Below are 25,088 nucleotides of genomic sequence, written 5' to 3'. Positions count from 1 at the left end.
TGCAACTGGCTCAACTTGGTATTGCACAGGGCTTGTGGCAAGCTCCTTCTAGCTTGACAGTTTTCTCAGCTGATAAACATTTTTACTGCAGCAGCCTGGAGCAAAGAAGGTGAGGGACATACAAGCAGGAAGGTGCTTCCAGCATTTTTTCCTCTGATCCCTTTGGCACCCACCACAAGTGATCCTTGTGGGCCCAAAGGGTATGAACTCCAGCCTGCCGTGAGAATGCATCTCCTGGTGCACACTGGGGCTTTGGAAAACACCAGTGTCTGGGCTAAGAGGTGGGGGAACTGTGGTGTGCTGCCTTGGGGGTCAGTGTGGGCTGGGCCTCTGAATGATGGCTCCTCAGGGATTGTCCAGGTCCCCAGATCACCCAGTTAGGATGCTGTGCAAAGCCCAGATGCTGGTGGCTGGGCTGTAAGAGTGAGCAAAGTCCTGACCAAGCCTGTGTGGGACAGCAAAGTGGACACCATGCCAGGGCTGCAGAAATGCCTCCATGGTTCATGTACAGCCTGCTCTCACACAGCTGACTGAGGCTCATGCTTTTAAACACACAAACACACAGCCTGTGCCAAACTGTGCAGGAGCTGCTGAGAATGTCCATGTCAAGAGAGGACAGAAGTGAAGAGGCAGTGCTTCATTAGATGGTCATTAAAGGCAGCAAACCATCTCCTTACAGGACAGAGCAGCATTTCTGATGAGGTAGCAAGGTCAGCCTCTGGATTTTAACTCTTTGCAAGCAAACTTATTGCTGAGCAATCCAGGTCTGTTCCACAGAGATGTTTCAGAGCTGATTAAAACAGGATGGTGCCATTACCAACTGGAGTGATAAATTCTACAGTAGACTTCTGCTGTATGAGTATGCTCCAGGACGAGGGGTGTGGGGCAGGTGGAGAGAGGAAACTCCTGGGAAAGGAAGGAATAGCTCAGCAGTGGTTTTTCCATCCTTGTTCTTATCCCAGGAAAGCTGAGCAGCTTTCCCACATCCATGAAGCTTACCCTGCTGCTTCCCTTCAGTGACAAGTGGTGTCCCTCAGGGGTGTACACTGGGACCTGTACAGTTTAGTGCTGTTAGCAATGATACAGACAGTTGGATCAAGGGCACCATCAGCAGTGTGCAGATGACACCCAGCTGGGTGGTGCTGTTGGTACACCAGAGGGACAGGAGGTCACCCAGAGGGACCTGGGCAAGCTGCAGAGGTGGGCAGAGGGGAACAAGAGCAAGTGCAGGGTCATGCAGCTGGGCCACAGCACTCCTCACTGTCAATACAGTGCAGGGGATGAGGTGATAGAAAGCAGCCAGGTGGAAAAGAGCTTGGGGGTGCTGGTGGGTGAGAAGCTGGACATGAGCAGTGTGGGCTTGCAGCCCAGAAGGCCAGTGGCATCCTGGGCTGCATCAGAAGAAGTGTGGCCAGCAGACTGGGAGAGGTGATTCTGCCACTTTGCTCTGGTGAGAGCTCACCTGGAGTACTGCATCCAGCTCTGGAGCCCTCGATACAGGAAGAACATAGACCTGTTGGAGTGGGCCCAGAGGAGGGCCACGAATGTGATCAAGGGACTGTAACACCTCTGCTATGAAGACAGGCTGAGGGAGCTGGGCTTGTCCAGCCTGGAGGAGACTTTAGGGAGACCTAATGGCAACCTTCCAGTACCTGAAGGGGGCCTAAAAGAAGCCTGGGGAAGAGACTCTTTACAAAAGCCTGTAGTGATAGGACAAGGGGCAATGGTTTGAAATTAGAGAACAGTAGCTTTAGGTTGGATGTTAGGAACAAGATCTTTACTACGGGGGTGATGGAGCACTGGAATAGATGCCCGGGGAGGTAGTTGAGTCCCCATCCTTGGAGGCTTGACTGGGCTCTGGACAACCTGATCTAATGTCCCTGCTGATGGCTGGGGAATTGAACTAGATGACATGTGGAGGTCCCTTCTGACCCAAGCCATTCTATGATTCTGTGACTCCTCTGGCCTTCTTGGGGTAGAGACTCTGGAAAGGAGACACTGTTCCCAGCTCTCCTTGAGGTGTTTGCTGCTTGACAAAGCAGAAAGGACAGTGCACCAGCCCCAGTGAGGTGCCTCTTTGAGCTGCTTCTAGAGGAGCAAATCTCTCCGTGGCAGCAGATGTGGCAGCAGATGAAGAAGTCCATTTGCCTGGTGGCATCAGCCACAGGAAATTTGAAAATGCTCTAACACACTTTTTAATTCCAAATGGGAATAGATTTGTGACATGTGGGGCAGTGACCAGGGGAGAGTCCCAGAAGCAAAGCATGTTCCCAGGCTCTGGTAGGTCTGCAGGGATGCCTCGGGCAGCAAACCACCTTCTCACCAGAGCTGCAGTTTGTACATGAAAGATCCCAGTGGTGCAGACCAGATCCAGGTCTGGCTTTAGCTTCTGAGTGTTATTCCTGAGTGTGTGAAAGCTCTGAAAAATGTGACAGCCTTTGGGTTAGGTTCTCAAGACAACATTACTTCTCATGAGATGAAATGTGAGTGTGTCCCTGTTGAGGCAGCAATGTACACACTGGAAGCTGTGAGATAATGGCATATGTAAGAGGAAAGTGAAGTCGTTGATATTCTGGTGTTGGTGGGCTTGCTTTTCACTTTTCTCCCAAGAGGAGGACCTTGGAAGTGAGCTAAAAGCACTTGCAGCCATGGCAGTGTGGTTCAAATCAGTTTGCAAACGTTTAGCTGCAGAATTGCTTTTGCATGGAGTTCTGCAAGGTCACTTGTGTGTGTGTGTGTGTGTAGGAGTGGGAACTCCTCCACAGCTCCTGGTGAGGTCACACTGGCAGCTTGAAGCTTTCCTCTTTGCCAAACTGAGCCCTCAATAAAGAGGTCAACTGAAAATTTGGGTCCTGTTCCCTGTTTTAGCGTTGTGCTCAGCCCTTGTGGTTAATGATCTGCAGGAGCTCAGCACCACTCCTAACTCTGTGAAGCGTTTTGGCTTGGTTGCTGTGAGTGGCTATAGGACTGCGTAGGTCACAGAGGTTAGTGCCCTTGGGGTGGCAGGGGAAGAGTAAGGGAGCAGGCAGGGATGCTCAGAGGCCCCAAGGGTTGTGTGCATCAGGGGGAGAAGACAGCATGGTAGGCCCAAAAGTTCTTCCATGCTCGTGAGCCTCTGCTCCTTCCTGATCCGAAAGGATTTGGCCCCATTTTCTGAGGATGAAGTGGGAGCTCACCTGTGGGTATCCAGGAGAGCTGGTCTTGGAGTGCAGGTGCTGGAAAGGGAGCTGCTATGCACCTGGCTCCTTTGTCTGCCCGGACTGATGCTATGATACACATCTGGAACTGCTTTGTGCTGAAGACACAGGGGTGTCCTGGCCTTAGGGCCAGCCTTCCTCACGTCTTTATGTACGTAGCAACTGGCTGCTGCTTTTCAGTGCTTCAGTTGGAAGAGCACTCTGGCAGGGGACAAACACAGCCCAGATGGGCACCAGGCTGTCCCAGCCCCACGTATGCTGAGCGAGATGCCATGCATCTTGTGACTGCTTCTAGCAAACAGGTCTCTCTGGCCGTGCCCAAACCAAGGAATCTGGTCTGGGTGCTTGTCTGAGCTGTTTCCAGTCTGGTTAGGAGGTGAAGTCCTGTGTGTGCAGCAGCATCCTCACTGTCTGCACCTTCAAAACCCTAGTGCCTTGGGCAGGCAGTCCCACATGGGAGTGGTGGTTCAGTCTTGAAGGTGCTGGGGGACTGAGCACTAGACTGTGGTTCTGTGACACCCCCAGCAGCCCCAAGACACAGCTGCTGGCACCTGCTGCAGATGTGAAATAGCAGCTGTATGGATCCTGCTGTTGTGTCCAGAGTGTGTGTGATGGTACAGCTTCAAACACTGCCTTCTGAGGGCAGTATCTCCTCTGGATTGGCCAGCTGGCTGGGGGAGCTTCTCATTGCCTCCTTTTTCCTGGGGACAAGGCAGTCGTAGCTGGTAATTATTTTTCAGCTGTCAGTTGAGAAATATTGAAGAGCAAAATATTGTTGCTCTTTCACAGTCCTGACTTTGGTAGACCTGGGTGGGTTTGAAGCAGATAGGGAGCTCCTTTGTCAAAACCAAGTAATAGCTGAAACTCAGGTCTATGAAGTGCTATGAGTAATCTTCTGCCTTTCTGGAGACACTTTTTCTTTATTGAAACCCAGTGACTTGCAACCAATTCCCACAGCGTTCTCTGGATACGTGACAGGGATCATGCAAAAGGTCACCATGGGTTTGAAATGAAAGCAGTGAAAAATGAGTGCCTCGTACTGAAACTGTTCCTGTAGATTGTTGGCCAAACATTGCAGTCTCGCTTTTCTATTTATAATTCCTTCTTTCCAGACATGATGTGACCCTTCCCTCCACACCCACGGCAGAAAAAAGCCTTGCTGATTAGAAACAGGAAACAGTAAAAGTCACTAACCACAAAGCATTTTCAAACGTGCCAAGTAAACAAGCAGGGATGGTAAGAAACAGAGAGAAGCACACAATTCCCACTGATCTCTTCTCAGCACCAAAACCATAGCTGAGCAGGACAGTCACTGGGGATTTGCAGCTTGTAGGAGGAAAGTATGGTTTTAAGTTGATGATGTCAGACCACAGTGAAAGATTTTCGCCGCAGCCTCTCCTAGCACCACAATAAGGTGGCCACAAGTGCCCGTGAGATGCGTTACTGACACCATCTGGCAGGGGGGTGGACTCGGTGATCTCTTTGGGTCCCTTCCAACCCCTAACATCCTATGATCCTATGATCTAGAAGTAAAAGGATACTTCAGCCTCATCTTGGGTAGGGAGAAGCTGCTCTTGCCTGCCCCCACTAGTGTGAAGACCCCAATGCTGGGCCATGGAGGTTCCTCTGGTGGAATAGGGGCTTTATCTAAGCTCACTAATGTGTGTGATAATGAACTAGGGAGGTCTTGAGTGTCTTTCCTCTTCCAGAACTTCGTGGTTTGTTTGACCCGAAGGTTTTCCCTGGCCATGAGTATTCTGTGCACTGTGCTGCAGCCGTTTGCTTGGGCTGGCCCCAGCTCCTACCCTCACCTGGATTTTTGTGGTAGCATAACTTGGATGCATCTTCTCTCTTGGAGGTCAGTCTGGAGATTCCCAGCGGTAAAGGGAGAAGTCCTAAGTTTCAGGCAGAGGGTAGAAACTGAGCTTGTGGTAAGGTCTAGAGAGTTCTGTGTCTTTGCCTGACTCCACGGCTGAAGAAGCCTGCCTTGCCTCAGCACAGCCATGTGTAGGCCAGTTGTTGCTCCTACCACCCGATGGCCTTTCAAGAGGGACAGATAAAAGGGAGAACTTCACAGAAGAAGGTGCTAAACCCAGGGGTGATGGTTTTCACTCCTTCCCCACATCATCAAACAGATCTCGCTGCATAATGAGCCCTCTGAACTACGGGTCCATTAATTAGTATGCATGGTGTTTGTTTAAGAGCTCCTTGCGCTTTTATTTTAACTGTGTGGAGCTGTTAATTGCCTTTGAGATGAAAAAGTGGGACCAAATGTTGCCAAGAGGTTTGTTTCAGTCTCCTCGGTCCAGTTTGCAGGGGTTTTTACCTTCTGCCATTTAGATTTTCTCTGCAGTTCTAAGTAAAACCTAAAGCATTGATCCAGGCTGATAAACCCAAGGCTTGATTTCTTTAATGACTTTCTGAGCATTACTGCGATGCAGGTGATTCTGTCTGTGTGCCTGGGGTGGCGTGGGGGGTGTTGTACAAAGCATCAGAGGCAAAACCCAAACCATTTCTTTCAACCACGTTCGGGAAGAAAAATATTTGTGAAAGAAGAAAACAAAATCAGATCTCCAAGTAGCGTTTATTCAGAGAAGGCAGGACAGGGCTGGGAGAGGTTCAGTCATTATCTTGCAGAAGTTTATTTAGAACTTTTAGTTCTGGAAACAAATAAACCCCCCTAAATATAACTGTATGCAGCACATGGATATGTACAGGTGGCTAGCTAATTTAACAGAGTGTCTGGGTGGCTGGGAACAGCACAGCTGCAGTGATCAATCCAGAGAGCATTTCTGAACAGCCTAAAAAGTCCGAGTCTCTCCCTTTCTCCTTTTTTTCCTAGTCACTGCAGCACTTTTACAGGAATCAGAACTGGAATCTCCTGAAACTGCTCAGGAGTAATAATGACAAAAAGCAGAAGAAACGGAATGTTTCTGCCTGTACCCAGCGATGTGAAGGTGAGTTCCGAGAGGCAAGCGTGATGCCAGAGAGGGTCCTTGCTTCTTGCCTTGTATTTTCACTAGGAGAGAGCTGACTATTTTACCAATGCAAGGTAAGAAAGCTATATAATTTCTATCCACTAAAGAGTATGAGAGGATTCTATACAATAATTTAGGTGCATTAAATAAATAGAAAATAATAGCAGCCTTCTACAATGCAGGCTACACATAGGTTTACTTCTGCTTGAAGTACCCTGGTCTTTAGTACACCTACGGGAACAGACTTGCTCCACAAGTGTTTTAAAGCAGCATATCTATAAGATACATACGTAAGAGTGTCTAAGGTTAGGATAAACATTTTAAAACACACTTTACCATGGTCTCCACATATCTAATGACCCCATTCTGGGGTTGTTGTGGGAAAAATTCGGCTGCAGGACCTGTCTGGGAGGTGCAGCATCAGCCTGGCTGAAAACCGATGGCAGCTGGCAGGAAGTTTTTGCAGCTTGCTTGTTCTCCATGGGGTAGAAGCGCTCCTGTGATGGGGTTGTGCCCCGGGTGTGCCCCTTCACACTCAGGGGGCTTTTTGGTGTCAGGAGAGGCTGCTGACATGGGCTTGAAGACTTCAATGCTGCTTTGCAGGTATCTTCACCTGACCTGGGTAAGGATTTCAGCAGGTGGTTTAAGAGACGTGCCCCGAGGGTCTTGTCCATCCATTCACAGGTCAGGAGGAGGTTGTGCACCTCGTGCATGCACTGGATGTACCCGGTGCTGTATCTCTGCTGGGCTTCCAGACCTACTTTGGAGTCGGCTGCGTTGGAGAGGAGAAAATAGGAGTTGGTGAGCATGCAAAAGCTGCCTGGTGTGTTTGTGCTTGAAGCAGTCACCATGTTTCCATGTGCACTCCCTGAGAACTCACTGCTGAAGCCAGCTGGACTTTTACTATAGGGTGACTTATTTGGTGGGGAAGAAGGGTAAGCTGACGCAGGGTGTGAGCCACCCAGGCGGGCAGCTCCTGTGTCCTCCTGCCCACTCCAGAGAGCGAAGCTGCACTAAAGGAAGAAAGTGGCTCTGGGAAAAGACTCACAACCCTCCTGGGTTAACCAGTGCCCAGCTCTATCTCCCCATCTAGTGGAGAAAGTCAAGCCCGAGCAGCAGCCCGGAACTGAGGTTTGAAGGACGATTTTGCCGAGCCACCGGCTCCTGAAACCTGCTGGCACCCTCCTGCCTGCGCACTGACCGTTCTCCTGCGGGAGGGACCCGCACACTCACCCATTAGCTTGCTGCTCTGGATGTTCTGGAGGTGCTTCACTGTCATTTCAAGGATGTCTGCTTTTTCCAGTTTAGACTGCTGATGAGGAAAGAGTGCCGCAGTTAGGGGCAACGAAGGGTTTGTACTGCGCCCAGTTTCTCAAGAGAGGAGAGCCCTCTGCACCCAAACAGACCCCCCACCAGCTAAAGGACAAAAGGCAGCGTTAAAACGAGTACTTACATCCAAGTGGAACGCGCCCACAACGGTCTCCTTCAGCTGGTCCAAGCAGTTATTGATCCTTTCCCTTCTCTTCCTCTCAATGAGGGGTTTCCTTAACTGGCAGGGAAAAGGAGGAAGTAAAATGGCAATTGAAATTCAGTGTTGGTTTTATTCTTTTCCTCCTTGCTGCGGTTCAGCGAGGGCAGAGATCAATGCCCTGCGTGAAGCCAGGACGGGGTGACACGACGCTAGGCAGGGACAAGATAAGGGATGGGAAGTGTGGTGTCTCCAGCTCTGGTGACCGCCGGTGCCTTAGTGTCATCTCTCAGTTCTGCCACTTGCACTCGTTTTAAAGAGAGTTTACTCAAAGCAAACAGAGAGCAGCCCTGTTAAGCCAGAGAGAGGGAGCAGGAAAAAACACCGGCATGGCTTCCGTTCAGAGAAAGCGTTTTTAGAACATGAGGGCAAATATTGGCATCTTTCTCTTCCCTAGAAGCAGTGCCCTGGGCCCCAGCACCCATCTTTCTTGCGCCGTGTGCAGGTGCCGCCGTCGTGCACGCGTGGGTACAGCAGCGTGGAGGGGACCTACCTTCCTCTCCTCCTTGGTGTTGGGCAGCTTGTGGGTGCTGCCAGTGGTGGCCGTGGCGGTCATTCTAACGCAGCCGGTGTGCTCCGGGCGCCGGGGAGGTGCGGCTGGGAAGGAGGCGCTCGGGCGGGTCGCTCCCTTTGCCGAGGGCTCTTTGCTGCTCCGCTGCGCCGCTGCTGTATTTATAAGCCAGAATTAGCATGTGAAAGGGGCCTTTCCTTGGCGGGACTTCTTTTCCCACACGAGGGGTCGAGCCCGGAGGTTTGTGGCCATCAATCAAAGATGACAGGTCACTGCTTCTTTTCAATGACCACGCCGGCCCCCCCAAACGGCGACAGATGTCCAGCCTCCGACGCCGGGCTTTAGAGGGCTCTTTTGTTAGGGAAGAAGGGAAGGAAAATGAGCGAGCTCGGAGCAGCTTGCATGGCTCCTGCTCAATTGCACAGATTCCCAGGGAGGGAAACAATAGCCGGGAAGCGCTCTCGTTACACCTGGGAAAATGCCTCCTACCCATCGTTTTTCTATCTCCTTGAAGCGATGCCTCTTTTCTACCTGCTAACTCAAGCCCCAGCCATCTTCCATCTTTGAAGCAGCCTCTTTATTTAATAACCGAATACCCAAACTAGGAGTTCCTGCTGCCAGGAATTATTATTACGAGGTAATGAAGATCAATTAAAAGCTGTTGACAGCAGACGTCCGTAGGAGCATTGTTTCCATTCAGAAGTCCTCCCCGGGAAACAGGGGGGCCTGAATTCTCTGTAGCACATGGGTAGGTGTAGAAAACACTCAGCTCCAGAATTCCACGTTTTGGCTGCTGTGTAGAATTTGATATTAAACTTAGAAGCCATTACAGACACGAACAAACCCAGAGGTGAGTTGGCTTAAACTGAGAGGTGAGTTCGTCCTGTGGGCTTTTTACTTCTTTGACCCCTGCCCCCCATGCTACAAGGAGGCTTGGGCAGCTTTTGGGGAAAGGTTGTTTTTCTGTTTGCTCCTCTGAACTGCCTTTGGAGGAGACTCGGCAGAGGATGAGAACGCATCTTTATGCCTCTTCGCTTCTGCCTGGTCTAGGGGAGGGTAGGAAGATGTTTTTCATGACGGCACTTTTGCTTTCTGGCAGTCGCTTTGCTAATGAGCAGGATTTGGCAGTGTCCTGTTGAGTCCCGCAGGTGAAGCCCTTTGGGCTGGTGTCAAATGTGTCACCTTATTGAAATGGAGAGGAAGCGTCCGCAGCGGTTCAGAAGCACCTCGAGCTATCCGGACCCACCGGTGGGGTTTCCCAGGAGCTGGTGTAGCTGCTGCAGCCGTGGGTGGGGATGTACCCCAGCGACAGAGGCGAGGACATCACGTCCCTTGCTCAAACGCGGCGTGGGTGTGAACGCAAACATACTTGCAGCGTGTCTGCACGCCCTGTGCTTGGGCGCATCGTGAAGTGTTCTCCAGTCACTGCATCTCACAGGCAGAGCTGTTTGTCAGTCAAACACAGAGTTTACAACCTGGTTTTATAAGTGCCCTGTGCGGCAGAAGCCTGAGATGGGCCAATGTGGTTTGCGTGCTAGGAGAGGAGAGTTTGGGAGGGGAAGGTCAGTGAATTGTCCTTTGTGCCAGGCGAAGGGAGCAGGGGTAGGTTTCCTACCTCAGCTGCAAAAGGAGGTCCCACCACCCTGAGTGGGAGCCCCCCGTGCCAGCTAGCCCTGGCTGCCGGTGCGTGAAAACTCCTCTGGCTGTTGAAGCTTTTCCTAGCCTGCCTGGGGAAGCATGGCTGTTGTTTCTGAAAGGCACCGCTGAGGCATCTGTATTGCCACACAGCTCCAGCAGCTGGGCATGGAGGAGGCAGCTAGGGGGCTGGGGTATGGCTGTGTCCTGCATCTTGCAAGTGGGGGTGGCACAGGGCGGCTGCACTCCTAGCTCTGGGCAGTTTGCTGGGGTGCTTAAGGCTGGAGTCACCTGCTCCTTACACGGGCATGAAGTTTCCAGCTTGTTTGACTTGAGTGGTGCATGTGAAAGAGAATAAATCCTCTGTCCCCCCTCAAACAGCCCTCCACCTTTTGCAGGGGAAAGCCTGAGACCATGTTGGCTGTTGACCCAGCTGGGCATGGCAGAGGTGTCACCGAATGCAGAATTGCCTAAGAGCTCTGAAAATTCTGGCCAGTGCCTGCTAAGAATTTCCTCTGGCCAGGAACAGCTACAGGGTGCCGAGTGTGCCCCCATATTCTGTATTAGTGATCCAGGGGCTGGCCAGCCCTAACATCACCAAGGTGATCTCTCTGGTCTCTGTGATGCTGACATCTCCTCCCTCATCCTCCCTTTCCTCCTTGGCCTGGACTCGCTGCTTTGCCTTTCCCTCGTTCCTGCTCTCCATGCCCTGCAAAGTGCTTCTGAGCTTCCAGGCAAAGGGTGATGCTGTGAGAGAGGGGTCCACACAAACTCACCCTGTGAAGCAGCTTCCATAAAGCAAGCAGGCAGGGCCTGTGCTGGTGGCGAGATGGTGGGCACCAGGGGCGGGTGGGTGCAATGGTGGGGAGCCAAGAACAGCACAGTGGGCCCTGGCACCCAGCCAGCATCCATGGCCAGCCCACACAGGGCAGCTGAGCCCTCAGCCTCGGCAGGGCAAGACCCTTGGCTCGCCTGCTGGCGTCTGCTCTGGGTGAGCTCATTTCAAGGCTCATTTGTAAGACAGCACAGCAGTGAAAAAGGAGTGCAGCTTTTGCTGTAAAGTTATTTTACACCTCTCAGTCAGGGCAAAGACCTTTATTTTGGAGGCGCAGGGGGTGCGGGCGGGAAAGCTGCCCTGGCACTGGGGGAAGGCTGACATCTGTGCCGGGGGCTGCAGGGACCCACCGGGCCAATGCAAATGAGCATTAGAGAGAGCTTTCTGCAGATTCCCGCTCTCCCTTCGCCTTGCCCACTGCCAGGGCTCGCTGAAAAGGGGATTCTCCTGCGGAAACAAAGCCTCCTTTTTTCCCGAGCTTTCCAAACAGAAAGGAAGGAGAAAGGGGTCAGTGCTGCTCGGAGTTTTCTTTTTTGCTATTTGTCTACATTTCACACCCCGGAGAAAGAAAACAACTCTTAACATCTGTTCCTGCACTTTTTGAGAGGGAAAGAAAGGCTCTTGAAAAGGGGGAAAGTGTGGCAGATGTTGGCAGGTTCCCTCCGCCGCAGATGTCTTGCTCTGCAGAAGGCTCTCGGTGGGGCTCGGCGGGCAGGGCTGCGCTCTGACTCGGGACACGCGTCCGCCTCGCCAGCGCAGGGACGTGGGAAAGCGCCCGCCAACAAAAGGCCTTATTCAAACAAACCTGAGAGCCGTGAACAATCTAATCACCAGCAGAGAAATGGTCAGCGGCCCCCAGCCCCGACGAGGAGGGGTTTGGGGCAGCCAGGGGCCACAGGACAAGGGGGTTTGGCCACATCCCCAAGGCCGTGAGCAGGGGTGTCCCCTCCTCGCCCCATGACTTCTGTCTCTGGAGCATCCAGTGTGGTGCTTTGGCCAAGGATCATCTATCTTGAGATGCTGAATGGCCTTAGCTGATTTGCAGCTGTGCCATGGGGTCAGGCAGCAGAGGAGCTTCTTTGGAGGTCAAGTGCTGGAGTGATCAGCTGAAATCCCTGCTGTAGATGTTACCTATGTGTTTGTTTCATCAGCAGAGCCCTCTCTGCACTGTGGCTGGGAAGCAGGAGCTGTTTCAGCCAAGCTGAGTAGCCTCATATACAGGAAGGATGCTCTGTGTTACCAGAGACCCACATGCCCACCCAAGTCAGTCCATCCACTGACTCAGGGCACTGCTGTGGACACCAGCTCGTTACCTGGTAGGACTAACCAGAGGACATGTGCCTCTGAGTCCAACCCAGGGCCCTGGGAAGCTAAAGGAATGGCCTGGTTAATGCAGCTGAGACTTTTCTAGGGATGGGTTTGCCATATGAGAGCAGGAAGGGAATATGAGCTTCTGCTCATGGCAGGACCACTCAGAATTATAGAATGGTTTGGATTGGAAGAGACTTTTAAAGATCATCTAGTCCACCCCCACTGTGGTGAGCAAGGACATCTCTAGATCATGTTGCTCAAAGCCACCTGGAGTGTTTCCAGAGATGGGCATCTATGACCTCTCTGAGCAACCTGTGCCAATGTTTTGCCACCCTCACTGTAAAAAATTTCTTCCTTCTATCTGGTCTAAATCTCTCCTCTTGCAGCTTAAAACCATCACTCCTTGTCCTGTCACAATAATTTGTGCTGAAAAGACTTTCCTTATCTTTCTTACAGAGCCCTGTAAATACTGAAAGGCTGCATTAAGGCCTCCTTGAGCCTTCTCTTCTCCATTGTTCCATCTCTCCATCAATTCTGTGGCCTCCTCTTGATCTGTTTTAACATATTCATGTCCTTGTGCTGAGGGGTCCAAAGCCAGAATCCCCATCCCCTCTCCTCTCCAGGATGGAGATGCTTCTGAACCAGTTTTGTCTCCAGTTTAGCAATTATTTGTCCCTTTTCTGAGGTGTCTCTGCAGGCTGGGTGTATGAGCCTGGGTCCCTGGCTCTCAGGAGGTGCTGGTGAGCAGGCTGTCACAGGGATAGACAGGGTGCTTGGGGTGTCCTGCCCCATCCAGCACTCCCAGCTGTGTGTGGGTTTGCTTTGTTTGCTTTTATTACATTTGCCACCCGCTGCAATGTGAGGTTTGGGAAGTGAGGAGCTAAGTGCCACATCTGGGGGCTCCAGGGCAGGCAGACAGGGGCCAGGGTGAGGCAAGAGCAGTGGATGCTGCTGGCACGGGAGCAGGTTGGTCCTGATGTGCAACATCAGGGCACCCTCCACACCCTGCGCTCCCTCCCGTGGGGATGGGCCCCAGACCCACCTTGTGGTGAGCAAACACTCACCAAGGAGAGTCTGTTTTTACAGGGGCTTTAGTCATGATGTATAAAGAGGTTTTTGTCTGGGGCTTTCAGAAGGTCAGTTCCGGTTCAAGGCTGAGGTTTAAAAGTGAGAGGTAAAGCTCCGCTTTAATGAGTTTCAATCTGGGGGTTTCTCCACACCTCCAACTCCAAAGGAGCCCATCTTGTAAGCCCTGTTTTGCCCAGGGTTGGGTTGTTCCCAAAAAGCAAGAGAGGAGTGTGAGGAGCAGCAGGACATACCAGTGTGGTGACTGAGTCTGGTGGGGGCAGGCAGTGCCTGGGCAGGCAGACTGGCTCCTGGCACCCAGCACACAGACTGCAGCTGCTCAAAGGTTACTCACTGCTGGATTCCCTGGGGAAACCAGGGCTCTATCTCCAGACTGGGCTCAGCTAGGACGCTGTACCTGCCATATCACACCTTGGGCTGGTGCAGCAGGGTCTGCATGGATGGCACCACACGTCCCATGTCTCAGCCAGGAGAGGACTATGCTGGAAATAAGCTGAGGCAGAAAAGCAAATGATTCATCTGTGCTTGGGGCATGGGAAAGAGTATTTGCAGTTGTTTGCTGTGATAAAGGAGAGCTGGCTGAGAGCAGACACCATTCATGATGGAACACAAGACCGAAGGCACCATCAGAGCTTGTGGCTGGAGAAGGCTGCTTCAGACACCCTTTGCATTGGAAGGGTGTATTGGCTAATTGCTGGGGCTGGCATGGCACCATCTGTACCAGCTTACCATTTTGGCAGATGGCTGGAAGGTGATGAGTTTGTGACTGGGCAGGAGTTATGAGAGGAAGATGCAGAGGGGATCTGGGAGATGAGTCTTGATGTTTATGGTCAAGTGGTGGCCTGTTAAAGCAGTGCCCCGTGCAATTCACCATGGTGTAGACAGGGCTAGGAGCACAACTGGAGGTTCACATACACCAGAGAGAGGACACAGATGGCATTGGACAGTGCCAGATGCAGTATTTTCATCACAGGGCAAGTCCAGGTCCAGGAGTAGCATGGGACATCTTCTGAAGTGCCGTCGGTGTCTCTTTGCTGAGCGCACCAGCCCTCGCTCGCTGCGGCTGGGCTGTCCGCGTACCAGGTGGCTCTGCCGTCTTTGGGAGCACACTCCAGGAATGAAAAGAACTGCAAGGCTGTTGGTGTCTGAGTAATTCTCAGCTTCTCCTGCACACACCCCCATCCAGCCTTTGTGTTAAGGATCAGCTGATGCTCCTGACGTTACTCAAGCCATCTCCTGCCTGGCAGGTTAGCAGTGCTTCTGGCTCAGAGGAAGTCTTGTCTGCTGCTTTGGAGCCAGAAAGCTGCTGCCTGCAACACGGCTCCTAGGCCAGGAGTGCCTTAAAGGAAGAAGGAAATCTGATAAGCCATGTGGGTGGTGATAGGCTGATAAGGATCAGCCCCATGCCTGTGCTGAAGTGGTGCTACAAGGGGCAAAAGACAAGCTTGATGGAGTGTAGGGAGCTTCAAGGGAGCATTCACAGTGGTTCTTGAACTTTCCTCGTGGGGCATCCCAGGAGCTGTTTCATTCAAGAGGGCATCTCTGGGCTTTCTCACGCTGTACATCATAGAATCATCAGCATAGAATCATCATAGAATCATCATAGAATCAACCAGGTTGGAAGAGGCCCCCCAGCTCATCCAGTTCAACCTAGCACCCAGCCCTATCCAGTCAACTAGACCGTGGCACTGAGTGCCTCATCCAGGCTTCCTTTGTTACCAGATGATACCGGGTAAGAAGCCTCATCTATAATGCAGTAAGTGTTTGGTTTATTCAGTAAGCTTCCCTTTTCACAGCAATGTGAGTTCTTGGCTCCCCAGATGTTGGAACTTGGGATTCAGCACTCTAGAGCCAGCCTGCACACACCTTGTACCTTATGCAGTCCCTGCACACCCCATATATCCAGCTCCTGCACATGCCATACACTTGGCCCCTGCACACCCCATATCTCAATATCTGCTCACCCATATTTCAGCCCCTGCAGAGCCTGTTTCTTCTTAGCTTCTTGGCTCCCAAGGCCACAGAAGGATGTGGGTTAGGTTTCACCTTTGTGAGACAAATATCTCTTCCGTGACAGTGAGTAAATGTGGCTTGGCCAGGTGCCACTAGCAGCTTTCCTTTCAGAGTCCGTGTGTACACCTGTATCGACAGTGCATCCTGACCCCTGACACGAAACACCTTGTGGGCACCAACCAGGTGCTGAGGCTCCTCACTCTTAGTGCTCTGCGTGCTCTTCTGGGCTGTGGGCAGGCAGGCTGCCGCTGAGGGGCAGCAGGATGCCCGGAGGGCACTGGGCTTAGCAGCAGCATTTCCTACATGCTGCTTGTTCCTGGTGCTGCAGGGCTGGGATTGCAGCAGCCGAGGAAGTGGGGAAACAGTTACTTGGCGTTTTGGCACTTCCCTGTTCAGCCTCAGCAGAGCTCAGCTGCTGCTGCTGCTGTTGCAATAGCAGAACAAAGGTTTAGGTTGAGAGGGTGTGAGCTGCAGGGCCTCTGGTCTTTGAGAGCCAAGTGCATCCTGAATTGTACATATCACATTCTGCTCCCTAAGCTATTACAAAAAAAAAAATCTATCTTTTTTAGTCTATTTTTTAACCAATGAAAGCGAAAAGAGTTACAGTGCTTTTGTTGTTTTGTAAATACAGTCTGCTTTTAACCATCTCTCTCTCTCCTCTTTAATTTTCCCACTCTTCAAATACACCTTGGAAGCTGTCCTTTTTTTAGCAGAGTTCTGGTGAATGTGGGCAGGCTGTGGATGTAGTCTACCTGGACTTCAGCAAAGCCTTTGACACCATCTGCCACAACGAGCTGCTGGCACAGCTGGCAGCTCATGGCTTGGACAGATTCACTCTGATATGGGTCAAGAACTGGCTGGAAGGCCAGGCCCAGAGAGTGGTGGTGAATGGTGCCACATCCAGTTGGCAGCTGGCACCAGTGGTGTTCCCCAGGGATCAGTGCTGGGCCCAGTCCTGTTCAACATCTTTATTGATGATCTGGATGAGGGGATTGAGTCCAGCATCAGTAAATTTGCAGATGACACCAAGCTAGGAGCAGGTGTGGAGCTGTTGGAGGGTAGGAGAGCCCTGCAGAAGGACCTGGCCAGGCTGGATGGGTGGGCAGAGGCCAATGGGATGAGATTTAACAAGGACAAGTGCAGGGTTCTGCACTTTGGCCACAACAACTCCAAGCAGTGCTACAGGCTGGGGACAGAGTGGCTGAGAGCAGCCAGGAAGAAAGGGACCTGTGGGTACTGGTAGAGAGTAGGGTGAAGATGAGGCAGCAGAGTGCCCAGGTGGCCAAGAGAGCCAATGGCATCCTGGCCTGCATCAGGAACAGTGTGGCCAGCAGGATGAGGGAGGTTCTTCTGCCCCTGTACTCAGCACTGGTCAGGCCACACCTTGAGTGCTGTGTCCAGTTCTGGGCCCCTCAATTCAAGAGAGATGTTGAGGTGCTGGAAGGTGTCCAGTGAAGGGCAGCAAGGCTGGGGAGGGTCCTGGAGCACAGCCCTGTGAGGAGAGGCTGAGGGAGCTGGGGGTGTGCAGCCTGCAGCAGAGGAGGCTCAGGGCAGAGCTCATTGCTGTCTGCAGCTGCCTGCAGGGAGGTTGTAGCCAGGTGGGGTTGGGCTCTTCTGCCAGGCAGTTAGCAACAGAACAAGAGGACACAGCCTCAAGTTGAGTCCAGGGCAGGTCTAGGCTGGATGTTAGGAGGAAGTTGTTGTCAGAGAGAGTGATTGGCATTGGAATGGGCTGCCCAGGGAGGTGGTGGAATCACTGTGTCTGGAGGTGTTGAAGCAAAGCCTGGATGAGGCACTTAGTGCCGTGGTCTAGATGATTGTCTGGGGCTGGGTGCGAGGTTGCACTGGATGAAATTGGAGGTCTCTTCCAACCTGGTTGATTCTATGATTCTTATTATTCTGAAGGAACCAAAGGGTGTAGGAATCCTTCTGGCCGTTGAGGCATAGCTGCTCAGTGAAGGAAGATCAGAGTGCCAATGGGGAGAAGAGCAGCCAGGAAGTTTGAGAATGTGGGTGATGCTGCACAGGCTGGTCTGTGAAGGGAAGAGGTAGGGTTTGCACTTGTTTCACCTTCTCCATAATGAGCTGTGTGGTAGCAATGGCAATCCCCTGCTGCCACAAACGGGGCTTTTTTTCTTCTTGTCTGTTTTTAACATTGAGCTGTGCCCTGAGTTTGCTCTGTCAAGAAGTGAAAGAGGCCACAACACCAGAGAGCTCTCCAAGACTTTGTCCAGAAGAGTGCCTGTGACCAGCTGGGCATTTTGTTGTGTTCTGAAGGCAGTGTTCCCTCCTGACTCCTTGTTCCTGGTGTGCACGTACGGGAGGCAGCAGGGAGCAGCTCCCCTGCACATGCTAGGGAAAAGTGGCTCATCTCTTCCCCAGACAAGTGCTTAACTTTGAAGGTATAGAATCACAGAATCAGTCAGGGTTGGGAGGTACCACAAGGATCATCCAACCCCCCTGCCATGGGCAGGGACACCCTACCCTAGATCAGAGCCTCATCCAGCCTGGCCTTAAACACCTCCAGGGATGGGGCCTCAACCACCCCCCTGAGCAAACCAGTCCAGCCTCTCAGCACTCTCATGCTGAACAAATTCCTCCTCACATCCAGTCTCCATCTCCCCCCCTCCAGCTTTGCTCCATTCCCCCCAGTCCTGTCACTCCCTGGCAGCCTCAAAAATCCCTCCCCAGCTTTTTTGGAGGTCCCCTTCAGATCCTGGCAGGCCACAAGAAGGTCATCTGAGAGCCTCCTCTTCTCCAGTCTGAACAGCCCCAACTCTTTCAGTCTGTCCTCATAGCAGAGCTGCTGCAGTTCTCTGCTCATCCTCATGGACTTTCTCTGGACACTCTCCAGCATCTCCACAGCCCTCTTGTCCCAGAGGCTCCAGAACTGGATGCTGTACTCCAGGTGGGGTCTCAGCAGAGCAAAGCAGAGGGGGAGAATCACCTCCCTGGCCCTGCTGGCCACACTTCTCCTGCTGCAGCCCAGGCTCTGGTTGGCTTTCTGGGCTGCAAGTGCTCACTGCTGGCTCCTGTTGAGCTTCTGGCCCAGCAGCACCCCCAAGTCCCTCTCCTCAGGGCTGCTCTCCAGCCACTCACTGCCCAGCCTGGATTTGTGCTTGGCATTGCCTCGACCCAGCTGCAGGACCTTGCACTTGGTCTTGTTGAACCTCCTGAGGTTGGCTTGTGCCCACCTCTGCAGCCTGTCCAGGTGCCTCTGGATGGATCCCTGCCCTCCAGCCTGGCTGCTGCACCACACAGCTTGGTGTCATCAGCAAACCTGCTGAGGCTGCACTCAATGCCTCTGTCCATGGCACCAACAAAGATGCTGAACAAGACTGGTGCCAGGACTAATCCCTGAGGGACTCCACTTGTCCCTGGCCTCCACTTGGCCATGGACCCATTGGCAGCCACTCTTTGGGTGCAGCCATCAAGCCAGTTCTTTATCCATCTAGTGGTCCACCCATCAAACCCAGGCAGGGACAGGCTTAGGTCTGGAGTGCCCTCCTTGAGAGGCAGGGATCCCATCAGGAGGAGAGGCACTGAAAAGCTTTGGAGGTTGTCATGGAGGGCCCATAGGCCCAAATAGGCTTATTCATGCCTTGCCCTGCTTGGACATGTTTTTCTGCCCAAAGCAGAGGTAAACAGGTAAGGAAACACAATAGGCCTGGTGCCATAATGCCTGGCCTGCCCAGGGCCCCTGCTTGTGTAAGGTGGCTGTGTAAGCCCATGTGCCTAGCTTATGCCCACCAGGTGCTAGGCCCATGCTGTCCCCATATTTGGGAAGGTCCAGGCCTCTGGCTTTCGCCTATTATGGTATGGTTGGCTAACTGCCAAGCTGATTGGTCATTTTGGTGGCCAGAGGGCCATTAATCTCAGCCCACATTTGATAACTAGAGGTACACAGGTAACCAAAGTGCTCGCTTGCTCTCATCATTATGCTCAGACTCACCCGCACTGCTCTGCACTTATGCCTGCTTGCCTGCTTTTGCTTCACTGCTTGCTGCTATTTCTCTGTGAAGCTCAGACTCCCAGCCAGCTGTGCACACCTGCACACCACTGTGTGACTTACCAGGACCAGATCCTCTATTGCCTGCCTGTATCTACAGAGCTCAGACTCCCAGCCAGCTGTGCACACCTGCACACCACTGTGTGACTGACCAGGGCCAGATCCTCTATTGCCTGCCTGTATCTACAGAGCTCAGACTCCCAGCCAGCTGTGCACACCTGCACACCACTGTGTGAGTTACCAGGGCCAGATGCTGTATTGCCTGCCTGTATCTACAGAGCTCAGACTCCCAGCCAGCTGTGCACACCTGCACACCACTGTGTGACTTACCAGGGCCAGATCCTCTATTGCCTGCCTTTATCTACAGAGCTCAGACTCCCAGCCAGCTGTGCACACCTGCACACCACTGTGTGACTTACCAGGGCCAGATCCTCTATTGCCTGCCTTTATCTACAGAGCTCAGACTCCCAGCCAGCTGTGCACACCTGCACACCACTGTGTGACTTACCAGGACCAGATCCTCTATTGCCTGCCTGTATCTACAGAGCTCAGACTCCCAGCCAGCTGTGCACACCTGCACACCACTGTGTGACTTACCAGGGCCAGATGCTGTATTGCCTGCCTGTATCTACAGAGCTCAGACTCCCAGCCAGCTGTGCACACCTGCACACCACTGTGTGACTGACCAGGGCCAGATCCTCTATTGCCTGCCTGTATCTACAGAGCTCAGACTCCCAGCCAGCTGTGCACACCTGCACACCACTGTGTGACTGACCAGGGCCAGATCCTCTATTGCCTGCCTGTATCTACAGAGCTCAGACTCCCAGCCAGCTGTGCACACCTGCACACCACTGTGTGACTTACCAGGGCCAGATCCTCTATTGCCTGCCTGTATCTACAGAGCTCAGTCTCCCAGCCAGCTGTGCACACCTGCACACCACTGTGTGACTGACCAGGGCCAGATGCTGTATTGCCTGCCTTTATCTACAGAGCTCAGACTCCCAGCCAGCTGTGCACACCTGCACACCACTGTGTGAGTTACCAGGGCCAGATCCTCTATTGCCTGCCTGTATCTACAGAGCTCAGACTCCCAGCCAGCTGTGCACACCTGCACACCACTGTGTGACTTACCAGGGCCAGATGCTGTATTGCCTGCCTGTATCTACAGAGCTCAGACTCCCAGCCAGCTGTGCACACCTGCACACCACTGTGTGACTTACCAGGGCCAGATCCTCTATTGCCTGCCTGTATCTACAGAGCTCAGACTCCCAGCCAGCTGTGCACACCTGCACACCACTGTGTGACTTACCAGGGCCAGATGCTGTATTGCCTGCCTGTATCTACAGAGCTCAGACTCCCAGCCAGCTGTGCACACCTGCACACCACTGTGTGACTGACCAGGACCAGATCCTCTATTGCCTGCCTGTATCTACAGAGCTCAGTCTCCCATGCAGCCGTGCACCTGCTGCCTTAGCACTGCCTGGTAAGCTCCACTGCCGCCAAGTTACCAGGAGCAGGCCAGCGTGACACCATGCTGAGACTGCACAGCATCCAGCCTCTGCACCCGAAGGTCCTGTCTAAGAATCCCTGGACAGAGCATTCAGAAGAAGCCAGGAGAAGAAGGTCAGAGACTTTCTGCATACCTGCATCCTTTCCCCTGATGCCGGGAGAATTCCAGCCTTGATGTCCGCAGGCAGAGTCCCCTGAAGATTGGACACTTGTATAGGCTGTGACATAGCCCCAGAGGGTGATTGAGAATTAATCAGAATTTGTGAGTAAATGCTTTAATGCCTCTGCAATTCTCTACTGCCTCCTGCTATTGCAGAAGGAGCTTGGGCCTATCTACTGGGCAAGCAGCATATTGACCCCAAGCGGCATTTGGCCGCAGGAAATTCCTCTGTGTTTCTAGTTTGAATGTTGGCTAGTTACTAACAAGTTACTGTTTGATGTTATTCCTAGAATGTCTTCCATAACTGTGTAAGATCCACACTAACATTAAAATGCAGTGCCTGGGGGTGGGGAGGGCTCAGAATGTTGAAGTTAATAAATTATATACTTGTATAGAATATCACAGTATCACAGTCTCACAGTATTATCAGGGTTGGAAGAGACCTCACAGATCATCAAGTCCAACCCTTTACCACAGAGCTCAAGGCCAGACCATGGCACCAAGTGCCACGTCCAGTCCTGCCTTGAACAGCTCCAGGGACGGCGACTCCACCACCTCCCCGGGCAGCCCATTCCAGTGTCCAATGACTCTCTCAGTGAAGTTCTCCTCACCTCCAGCCTAAATCTCTCCTGGCATAGCTTGAGGCTGTGTCCTCTTGTTCTGGTGCTGGCCACCTGAGAGAAGAGAGCAACCTCCTCCTGGCCACAACCTCCCCTCAGGTAGTTGTAGACAGCAATAAGGTCTCCCCTGAGCCTCCTCTTCTCCAGGCTAACCAATCCCAGCTCCCTCAGCCTCTCCTCGTAGGGCTGTGCTCAAGGCCTCTCCCCAGCCTCGTTGCCCTTCTCTGGACACGTTCAAGCATCTCAATGTCCCTCCTAAACTGGGGGGCCCAGAACTGAACACAGGACTCAAGGTGTGGTCTAACCAGTGCAGAGTACAGGGGCAGAATAACCTCCCTGCTCCTGCTGACCACACCATTCCTGATGCAGGCCAGGATGCCACTGGCTCTCTTGGCCACCTGGGCACACTGCTGGCTCATGTTCAGGTGGGTATCAATCAGCACCCCCAGATCCCTCTCTGTTTGGCTGCTCTCCAGCCACTCCGACCCCAGCCTGTATCTCTGCATGGGGTTGCTGTGGCCAAAGTGCAGCACCCTGCACTTGGAGCTATTGAAGCCATCCCCTTGGACTCTGCCCATCTGTCCAGTCAGTCAAGGTCCCGCTGCAGAGCCCTTCTGCCCTCCAACCCAGCCACATCTGCCCCCAGCTTAGTGTCATCTGCAAACTTGCTGATGACTGACTCCATGCCCTCATCCAGGTCATCTATGAAGATGTTAAAGAGGATGGGGCCCAGCACTGATCCCTGAGGGACACCACTAGTGACAGCTGCCAGCTGGATGTGGCACCATTCACCACCACTCTCTGGGTCCAGCCCTCCAGCCAGTTCCTAACCCAGCACAGAGTGTTGCCATCCAAGCCATGGGCTGACAGCTTAGCCAGCAGTTTGCTGTGGGGGACAGTGTCAAAGGCCTTGCTGAAGTCCAGATAGAGCACATCCACAGGCCTCCCCACATCCACCAAGCAGTCACCTGATCATAGAAGGAGATCAGGTTGGAGAGGCAGGATCTGCCCTTCCTAAACCCATGCTGGCTGGACCTGAGCCCTTTGCCATCCCTTAGGTGCGCTCTTATCACCCCCAAGATAACCTGCTCCATCAGTTTCCCTGGCACTGAGGTCAGGCTGACAGGTCTGTAGTTCCCAGGTTCCTCCATCCCACCCTTCTTGTGGATGGGGACCACGTTGGCAGTTTCCAGTCTCCTGGGACCTCTCTGGTGAGCCAGGACTGCTGGAAAATGATGGAGAGCAGCTTGGCCAGCTCAGCTGCCAGCTCTCTCAGCACCCTGGGATAGATCCCATCTGGTCCCATGGACTTGTGGGTGTCCAGAAGGCTCAGCAGGTCCTGAACTAATTCTTCATGAATTTCCAGGGGAACACACTGCTCCCCGACCCCATCCCCCAGTTCAAGAGGCCACTTGCCCTGAACTCCTCCCTCCTTGCTGTTGAAAACTCTGCCTCCATTGGCGTAGGTGGCAGAATCCCCTCCGCAAAGTTTGTTGGGGTGGCTTGACAGATCTAAGTGTCACAGGGCAAAGGCTGCTGTGCTGGCTCCACAGCAGCTGAGACTGCACCCAGCTGAACAGCAGCACTTAGCCCCTGCCTTTACTGCAGCTGTTTTCTGCTGTAAATGCTAATTAATTCATTTCTGCTAAGTCCTTTGAAGGAGTAAAGTGCTAGGTTAGTGCATAGTAGCAGTACGGAGAGGCTCTGGGCCATAGAGCTTAACCACCACCACTCAAGTATGAACTAAGTTAATAAGCTTGGTTCATAATTTCTTTAGAATGTAAAGGAATAGGGAAAGCCTGAGGGAAAGCCACTAAAAGAAGGAGGATGACCAAATGCCTTCCAGTTCCTCTTCCTCAACATGGGAATCCTCAACACAGGAGAGACATGGACCTGCTGGAGCAGTGACAGAGAAGGCCACAAAAATGATCAGGGCACCTCTGCTGTGAGGACATGGAGAAGAGAAAGCTCCAGGGAGCTCTTACTGTGGCCTTTTGGTACTTAAAGGGGGGCTGTGGGGACAGACTTTTTAGGTGGAATTGTTGTGACAGGGCTAGGGATTGTGGGTTTAAACTAGAAGAGAGGAGATTCAGACTAGGTAGAAGAAAGAAACTTTTTACACTGAGTGTGGCTAAACACTTGCACAGAGAGGTGGTAGATGCCCCATCATTGGAACCATTCCAGGTCAGGCTGGGCATGGCTTTCAGCAACCTGATCTAGTTGAAGATGTCCCTGCTCACTGCAGGGGTTTGGACTAGATGGTCTTTAAAGGCCCCTTCCAACCCAAACCATTCTGAGTCTATGATTCCCTGGCTTTCAGCCTTAATATACCACCACAACCAAGAGAAACCTCTTTCTCCTCCAATCATTTTGTTTCAGAACTGACTTGGCAACAGCAGGAGAATGAAAGTGCTGAGAAATACTGAAAGAAAAGCAGTCCTTCCAGAAAGATTGCTGGGTAAGTTCGGGTTGATAGAGAAAATTCCTGCTCCCTTTCCCCAAAGCCTTGTGATTTTTGTGTGGCATTTACCCCTTGCATGGACACGTGAAGCAAGGCTGGCTCATGGCACTGATGGTCACTCAGCTATGCTGGGCAACCAGCAGAGCAAAGCATCACCCATTAAGAGCACCTATGTGTGCTGTCCACTTGGGAAGCATCCCTCCTTCCTTCCTTCCTTCCTTCCTTCCTTCCTTCCTTCCTTCCTTCCTTCCTTCCTTCCTTCCTTCCTTCCTTCCTTCCTTCCTTCCTTCCTTCCTTCCTTCCTTCCTTCCTTCCTCCCTTCCTCTCTCCCTCCCTTCCTCCCTTCCTTCTGTCCTTCCTTCTCCCTTCCCCCCTTTCCCCTTTCCCCCCTTCCCCCCTCCCCCTTTCCCCCCTCCCCCCTTCCTTCCTCCCTCCCTTCCTCCCTCCCTTCCTTCCATCTCTCCTCCCTCCCTTCCTTCCTCTCACCTTTCCCTCCTCCTTTCCTACCTTCCTCCCTCCCTCCCTCCCTTCCTCCTTTCCTTCCTCTTTTCCTCCTTTCCTCCTTTCCTCCTTTCCTCCCTCCCTCCCTCCCTCCCTCCCTCCCTCCCTCCCTCCCCCCCTCCCCCCTCCCCCCTTCCCCCCTTCCTTCCTCCCTCCCTCCCTCCCTCCTTCCCTTCCTTCCTTCTCTCTTCCCTCCTTTCCTTCCTCTCACCTTTCCTTCCTCCTTTTCTACCTCCCTCCCTCCCTCCCTCCCTTCCTTCCTTCCTCCCTTCCTTCCTCCTTTCCTTCCTCCTTTCCTTCCTCCTTTCCTCTCTCCCCCCTTGCCTTCCTTCCCTCCCTTCCTTCTTTGCCTCCCTTCCCTCTTTCCCTCCCTTCCCCTTTTTCAACTCAGGAAATGCATTCTTCTACAATGTTGTTTTCCAGGGCAAGTTCTGTTATTTCCTTTCATGCTTGCCCTGTGCATGGGGGTCTGCTTTTGGGGGTCTGGTTTTGGCTTTAGTAGTAGATTCTTGGTGGAATGGATGCTGCCCTATCTAGATAACTGCCAATTGTTCCACATTAATTAGCAGCTTATTAGAAGAGCTTGGTTCTGCAGACTGACATACTGCTCTTACTCCTCTCCAGGAAAGGAATTTAAACCAGATCTTCCCCTCCCCTCCATGCATCTTTTGGCAACAGTCTTTCTGTCCTGACAATCTCTACATGCTACCACCCTTAGTTCTTGTGATTTCTAG

At 52.6% G+C, this 25,088-nt stretch overlaps 2 protein-coding genes across 3 annotated transcripts in view; one reads left to right on the top strand and one right to left on the bottom strand.

The window, feature by feature from the left end:
* The window catches only part of LOC135186910 (uncharacterized), a 49,500-nt gene extending 30,218 nt beyond the window's left edge, over window positions 1–19,282 (top strand). Inside the window, exon 4 of the mRNA XM_064165086.1 lies at window positions 19,204–19,282. Within this exon, the coding sequence (XP_064021156.1) occupies window positions 19,204–19,250 (47 nt within the window). The 3' untranslated portion in view covers window positions 19,251–19,282. The remainder of the gene's footprint in view (window positions 1–19,203) is intronic.
* Window positions 5,763–8,332, bottom strand: LOC135186803 (transcription cofactor HES-6-like). 2 transcript variants are annotated; one of them, XM_064164846.1, is made up of 4 exons: window positions 8,197–8,332; window positions 7,629–7,724; window positions 7,409–7,487; window positions 5,763–6,947 (listed from the first exon to the last, which is right to left on the bottom strand). In XM_064164846.1, the coding sequence occupies exons 1-4, from the start codon at window positions 8,257–8,259 to the stop codon at window positions 6,508–6,510; spliced, it is 678 nt and encodes a 225-aa protein (XP_064020916.1). In that variant the 5' UTR covers window positions 8,260–8,332; the 3' UTR covers window positions 5,763–6,507. The 2 variants fall into 2 exon arrangements, with proteins under 2 accessions (XP_064020916.1, XP_064020917.1); XM_064164847.1 differs by having other exon boundaries at window positions 7,409–7,484.
* Window positions 19,283–25,088: the final 5,806 nt, after the last annotated feature.

This window comes from Pogoniulus pusillus, chromosome 26 (genome assembly GCF_015220805.1).
Source record: "Pogoniulus pusillus isolate bPogPus1 chromosome 26, bPogPus1.pri, whole genome shotgun sequence".
Lineage (NCBI taxonomy): Eukaryota > Metazoa > Chordata > Aves > Piciformes > Lybiidae > Pogoniulus > Pogoniulus pusillus.
This window is presented reverse-complemented; position numbering and strand designations above follow the sequence as displayed.